This window comes from Argiope bruennichi, chromosome 2 (genome assembly GCF_947563725.1).
Source record: "Argiope bruennichi chromosome 2, qqArgBrue1.1, whole genome shotgun sequence".
Classification (NCBI taxonomy): Eukaryota; Metazoa; Arthropoda; class Arachnida; order Araneae; family Araneidae; genus Argiope; species Argiope bruennichi.
In genome coordinates, this window is record NC_079152.1 from 54440497 (window position 1) to 54448234 (window position 7738).

The 7738-nt window shown below is 25.1% G+C and overlaps 1 protein-coding gene across 2 annotated transcripts in view; it reads left to right on the top strand.

Annotated features, from left to right (window-relative positions):
- LOC129954480 (uncharacterized) overlaps positions 1-7738 on the top strand; it is a 74601-nt gene extending 66863 nt beyond the window's left edge. The window contains exons 14-17 of one of the 2 annotated variants that reach the window (XM_056068146.1): positions 773-880; positions 2426-2532; positions 3569-3680; positions 6981-7738. In XM_056068146.1, the coding sequence (XP_055924121.1) occupies positions 773-880; positions 2426-2532; positions 3569-3680; positions 6981-7070 (417 nt within the window). In that variant the 3' untranslated portion in view covers positions 7071-7738. Of the gene's footprint in view, positions 1-772; positions 881-2425; positions 2533-3568; positions 3681-6827 lie in introns of both variants that reach the window. The other variant, XM_056068145.1, reaches the window with a different exon arrangement.

A 7738-nucleotide genomic window follows, 5' to 3' on the forward strand; every position in this document is an offset into this window, starting at 1 on the left:
CAGGGGATTTTTTGGGGTCCCACAAACACTCCTGATCTTCTTTAGTGTGATAGAATGAAGGCATTATGGCAAATATTATCACAACTAAAAATTATTATTTCTGAAAATATATATCCTATGAAATATAGAAAAGTGATTTCCTTCATTATAGAAATATATATAGTTACTGTTGCAATGGATGTTAAGTGTTTAATGCAAAGCATCTCTGAGAATCTTACTATGCTATGAAAATTTCCTTATTTATATTATAACTTGATACTGTATTGTAGTTTCTCATGGCAATTTATTTTATTCATAATGATCTTATAATGTAGAGATCTAGTTATGCAGCCAAGATCAAATTGCCATATTTTGGATTTTTGAATTCATCTTTAAAAATTATATATTGTTTGCTGTGTGTAATTGAACTAATTCTAATCTAATGCTCAACCGACTACGTTTATATAATAAAGAAATTAATTATGGATGTGTGCAACATTAGAATTCTTTTTCAATAATTTTTTATGTAACCTGTTTCTTTAAATTTGATTCTAACTATATCCTACTAGTATTCTCCTCTTTTCTATTATCTTATTTACTGTTTAAAAAAAATGTTTATTTAATCTTGTTTATTACTTTAAATTGTTTGTAAAATTATTAAAAAATTTTTTTGAATCCACATTTCTGTAGGTAAATTTATATGAACAATACTGTTGCTGACTTTTGTTTAATTTTTAACAAACGGATAATTATATTAATTTTTTAAAGAATTTTTTTTAATTCATTATTACAGACATTGACTGGCTTCAACTTTTGTTCCAATGTGAATTTGGAGAGTCTTTCAAAACAGAAAGAACTGATTTCTCTTGAGTTAGGAGATTGCAAAGAAATAGAACCAGGGGTAATGTTTTTATTTGTTAATTATTTCATTAAAACTCTGCTTTTATTTTTAGTGCTTGCGGGCTTCTTTCTAAAATTTAAATTTGCATTTGGAAATCTATTTTATGAGAACTCAACTTTGGATAGTTGTGGGCATAATTTTGTGATATTTTTGTTTCTTAAATAATAAATTATTTTACATTTTAAAACTTGGAAATCACCTTCCCTCATTAAAAATTATATTTTTGTTTGACAAGTATAAAAGTTCCAACTTTTTTATTGTATGCATAATACTATTTTTTGTTTCTTTTCTATTATTGCTTAAAACTGTTACATAATTTTTAGCTATTAAGACTATGAATGAATTTTGCTAACAAATACTCTGAATTCATTTTCTACTAGCAGAAGGGTTGATATGTTTTGTTTTCCCCCTCTTCTATTTTTGCACTTTAAAAAATTTTATTAAATCAGAACACAATTCCTATGGAATGTTAGTTTTAAGTTTCAGCATTAAAGAATATATGTTTAAAAGTTTTTTTGGCAGCAGCCAGCAATTCCTCACCTCCGTTCCCTAATTTTCAGTTAAAATAGCAAATAACACATTAAGCTTCAAAGCTATTTCAGCTATTATTATGTACTCTGCATCTTGTTTTGTATAATTGATTAAATATAAATTGAAAGAAGAGAGACTTAATGAGTGCAGCTTTACAGAATGCAAGATTTAATAGTTTTTATTTGCTTTTTGGCCTGTATTTCAATTTTATTCATACATGGATTACTGTGGAGTACCCATTATGTACCTGCTGTCTTGCCAGAAGTTGTTGAAACTTAAAGCATATAAATTACAATAGTGATGCATGGCAAAAAATTTTCAAATATTGTAGGAAGAAGACTAAAAAAATTAGAAGAATACACGTAACTCAAATCAAGATAAATAAATTGTTCAAAAACATAATGGAATTGTTTGATTTTGCAATGGAAGTTGATGAAAATAGAAAGAGAAGGTACTTTCAAGAGTTTTGAAAAACTGTGTGCCTGACAAAATTCTTCAAACCAATCATTATATCAAGAAAAAAAAAAAAAAAAAAAGCCTTTTTATTGGCATTTTTTAATTTTGCCCTTTTTGTTAAGCAATAATCAGGTGTTTTTAAATTATACATACTTGATTTACACCATATATATATATATTTCTTTAGATAGTTAATTTTGTGGAAGTAATTTTATCTTGTGTGCAATATATAAATGGCATGTTGCCTGCAATTTTGCAAATGTTTATTACATATATACATGCATTGCAAAAGATTTAATATGTCCATGTAATTTTAAAGATATAAGGAACATGTAATGTGGGTTATGATATATTTTATTATGTTTTAATGCTGAAATGTATTTGATAATTTAGCATTAGTACTTTAACTATTGTAGGCTTTTTATATCCTTTAAATAGAAAAGGATTTTATATTAATTTTCTAGTATTGCAGTTTAATTATTTTTGTGTTGTTAACCTACATGGCTCATTACTAAAATTTTGGAGTTATATTAAACCATTTAATGTCTTATTTTTCAGATTTATTCATTACTCGAAAATTTGACTAATTTAAAGAGATTACGTTTAGAAAATGGCGGAAATGTGGATGACTATAGATTATCTGAAGCACTATTAAATATTAAAGGGTAAATTATTTCCCAGTTCTTATAAGAATTATATTGGTTAGTTGATTTACTCTTAATTCAATTTTACTGTGACTTATTTTCATAGTTTTCCAAAGCTAAAATTAATGTCAACATTAAATGCTTTTAAAACCTTTGTTTTGCATACTACCTATTGTTTTTGTAATCAGTTTATTATTATTCTGTCACTGACTGTCTCATTTCAACAATGGTGGCTTGTTTGCTGTTGCACTGATGCCTTTTGAAAAGCTCAATATTGCTTTTTGTAATTAAATTTGCATACTTTAAATATTAACTATGAAATTTTTTTTATCTTCTTATAGGTTAAAATTAATAAGCAATATTGAGCAATATTAATTTTTAATTTATTTTTTTTAAAAAAAGAAACGAATTTTAAAGTAAGTATTAACTTGCACTTTTTAGTCTCATTTATAAAGAATTACTCAACCTTTCTCAAAAAATAAAAATAAATAAATAAATAAAAAATCGTGAATGTATAAAATTAAAATAAAACACTGGTAGTTACTTAATTTTCATGTTTGTTTATGAAAAACATTTACAGCATAAAATTTTTTGATTAATTTTTCATTTAACATTAAATGCAGCTGCAAAAATCAGTACTATTTAAAAGATTATTTACTTTTTGTGATTTATCTTCTGTGAAAGATCTAAAAAGAATAGGGCATTATTGCTTATGAATGTACATATTAATATACGAAAGTTAATAATTATATTTCTACTCTTAAAAAAAAAAAAAAAAAAAAAAAAGACGAGGGTGCTGTAATTTTGCTATGTCTATAAAGAAACTGCATTTCAGTTTTATTAAATGTAAAATCTTTTCTGTGCCAAAAAAATGAAGCTAGTGCAAATAATAATAATATTGCTTATGTTTATTGTAAACTAATTAAATACAATAGTCTATATCTGAAAATTTGTATTTGGATTATAAAGTGATTCTTACTTTTAACTTACTTTAAATTGTGTAAGTTTTTATCTATAAATTTTTTTAATCATTTATTTTTATTTTCAAATGTTATAGATTGGAAGTACTTGAGTTGATGAATTTCAAGATTTCCAAAAATTTATCTGAATCTCTTAGTGAGTTAAAACATTTGATTCATCTGAATGTTTGGCCAGATAATACAGAAAAGGTTAGTACTTATAAAATGTTAAAATTAATTTTTTAATACACCTTATATTACTCTGAGAAGAGAAATTAGTATCTATAAATTGTAAAGCAAATTTAGATTTCTTTTGCCTATGAATAGAAGGAAAAGAAAATTCTCATGTATTTGCCAATATTTTTACTTCTAATTTCACAAAGATTAGGAATATAAAAATAAAGGGTAGAAGAGAATGCAACTAATGAGGTGTTATGCTTCTTAATATGGTATTATGGTGTGAAATTTAACATATTAAACAATGGTGTCAAATTAAAACTTATGGTGTGAATATTGTTTTTCAATCTTTAGCATCATGGTGTTTCTCATATACTTTAAATTATGATCAGTAGTCATTTTGACTGATTGCTCTCATTAAAAGAAAAGATTAATTTTTTATTAATATCAAAGAAAGTGTCTTAAATATACAGTTTACTTATTTAATTAATAAACATATGCAAACAAAGAATAACTAAACAGAAAAGGCTAAATTAGAAAGAAAAAGAGAAAACCACTTAACTTGTTTGTAATTTAATTTTCATTATGAAATAAATATATTAAAATTTATATAATTGTATTACTTACATTTTTCAGTTTGAGAATGTATGTAGATTACTGATTTCTTAATTGGTTCTCATTGGAGTTCTACAAATATATTTTTTGCAGGTTTTTTTTTATATTATTATTATTATTTTGTTGCCTTTGTATTTATTTATTATGTTGCATTATTTGCATTCATGAGAAAAGGTCTCACAATTATCAATTTTCTTTTTTCTAGGGGGTTGGTTCAAAGTAATATATGCTTTTGAAGTTTTGAAGGCTCAAATCAAATTCAGAATAAAACCGCATTAGCTAGTATTTTTATATCCAGTGGTTTATGCAAGTTATCAATATATCCTCTTTATATTTATTAAAGTTTTATCAAGAAAGTTAAAATGAACTGACCAATGAATGGATTTTACCACTTTCCTGGCCATCTGGTTCAAAACATCAATTCTATTTGTCTGAATTGTAAAATATCACTACTTTAGATATAATTTCCATTATTTTGGTGTGGAGTACTTATGAGTATGATGTTTTAATTTTTTTGTTCTCTTGTTACTGCATAGGCTATATATTGTTATGTTTAGCAATCTTATTAGAATCTTGCTCAGCTAATTTTTTTTTTATTAGCAAGATTCTTTTTTCCGTAAATGATTTATTGTGGCAACACAGTATTTTTGCCGTACTCATTAATTGCAGTGAACTAAAGAAATTGTCTGTTGTTTTTTTTTCCAAGATTGTAATAAAATTCTAACAAATAGGAAACGCCATATTCACCTACTGTTTCTCTAGTTGGCCTTGTTTCATCTTTGCCAAATAGAGATATTTATTCAATAGATTATGTTGGCTGCACATCAATAGTGTTAAAATTTAATGCCAAATATATCAGGTTTTTTAGGATTTATTTTTAGGAATAAATTGGCATTGAATCTTCATGAAAATCGATTGTTCTTTCCCTGATATAATTTCTTCTAAATTATTACATATCAACTTTCTGTAAATGTAATTGAAACATCTGAAACAAGGTAAATAGATCTGTTTGTAATCTTTAGGATGTAATAGACTTCTTGTTATAGCACAAATACTGCATAATTTCGAGAAATCTGTTCCAAGCTGCTGCCTCAATAAAGAATGTCAGGCCCCAGGATTTCAGCTTTAAACTCATATAGAAAGATCTTTTGCAGTCAAAGCCCCATGAGTATACATGAGTATGCAAATTTATGTTTAACAAAATTAAATAGAAGGAAAGAAAAAATATCAAAACTTTAAATAAGAAAATTAAATTATTGTATCTAATTAAATTATATTTCTAATCAAAATGATGGCTGCTGTAATTCTAAAGTTAAGAGAATGCAGCTTCCAAAAAACTTTAAATACAATTTTTTTTTTTTTATTATGATTGGACAAAATTCATATAATTTGAATTATCTTTATTTTCAGTCATAAGGTATTTTATTGGAAATTTAAAATTTCATCCACAATTTTTACTGCTTTTGAATTGCCCATTCACTAACTGACCCAAAATCTTGACTCTCTCTTCTGTATTAATTCAAATCCAGTCAAAATTAATCTAGTTATTATATTTACTAAATAGCATGAGCAAAGTATACCAATAATATATTTTAAACAAAAAGTGGTTTCAGGCTCTAAGAATCATAAGCAAAGAAAATGTATAGAAATTTTTCTTGTTTTAAATCATTTGAACCATTACTATAGTAAACTTCCTATATGGAATCAAGCTAAAAATTAATTCTTTTTTTTTTGGTGACCATGATAATTTGTCTTGGAAGAAGTAAAGATATGTAATGAGCTTACTTTGTCAAAAAATGGAGCCAGTTAAATGTATCTTGCATAACAGTTAAAGGGTTAACTGATAATGTTTAAATTATAAGAGATTAATTTTTTAGTAGTATGAAGATGAATTTATTACAGTTTTAATTTATAACAACTGCCAGATGCATTGAAAGCATTTTTAATGGAATATGTGGTTAATTATACTAGTTTGTTTCAGTATAGACTTTCTTTACAAGGTATGAATATTCCTGAAATAAATAAGCATGCTTATTTACTAGTATGTTTTTTTAAGGAATATTAATTTGTTATGTTTATTCTATTTTTATAATTCTAATAATTTATTTTTGTACTAATAATTCTAATAATTCAAACTGTATTGGTATTAGAAATTCTTTAAATATTAACTATATTTTCTTATGAAATACAACTTTGAAAGTGAAATGAAAAGAATTACAATGATATCCCCTCTTTCAAATTTTAGATGGCACCCCCAACTCTTTTTTTTTATATCTTTTATATATATCTTTATGAAGAAATTTACCAATATAACTTTAATAACATTTAATACCTTTTAATTATTTATTCATTACTACTTTTTGCATTCTAACTTTTGAAAGGAACTACAAACCTTCAAATTTAAAGTTCAAAAAGTTTTTTATTTAATTTCTTATTATCTGTAATTTCTCTTTAATTGCAGATCATTTATGCAAATTAATGTGTTTTAGTATTTTAGTAATAAATTAAAATTTTATTTTTATATCTCTCAAATTTTTTTGATTTTTATGAACTGTTCTTTTTCAGGGAGCAATTGTAAATAGAAATTTATTCCATGCTATTTCAAGTTGTAAGAACCTTAAATATCTGTGTTGGGGTATCATAGCTGAAAGTCAATGTGTTCCAAAATTTTTAGAAATGGAAAATTCAAACGAGCTTACTTTCGAAAATCTTTTTAAGGGCTTGGTTGCATTATTCCCCGAAAGCAGAGTGGAAATGAAATGGGCTGCTAGAAGTTCTTGGAAGGAGTTCTGTAGCACCCGGAAATAATTTTTGTTAGTGGACATATTTTTAGTTTTGCCATTATACTGTAAAAAATGCCAAACAATGTTTTTGTTAATTTATTCCAGATTTTGGCACAAAAATTGTTTGAAAAAATTCCATTTAATGTTGTAACATACTGGAAATGTAACCATAGGCAGCTGTTACTATCATGTATTGTGTTTTTATTTATGTATGATGGTCTTTCTTGGACCCTTGTCTACCTCTCATTGAAAATAATTGAAGTATGGTCTTAGATATATGTCTTTTGTTACATTTTAAAAAATTGTTTAAAATATTGCTGTAAAAACCATAGTTGTTACTTAGAACTTCCTGTTGAACTCTTGTATGTTATATATATTAATGGATATATAAGGATAAAATGCTTTGTAACATTGTAATCCTACTTATGTTTGCAAAATCAGCACAATGTAAAATAAAATTACATATGAATATTATGTATAAAATTGTACAGAATGTAATAAATGTGATGCGAAAGATGTAAATGTTTTTAACTGTGATTATATTCATGTAAATAAAATTTCTTTGTTGTGTAAGTTTGCAGTTATTAATCATAAATAAATATCAGGTGTATGGATTATTAATAACTTTTAGATGGTAATATGTGATCTAAAATGTATGTTACAGCCTTACTTTTTTTAATCATTGGTTTTATT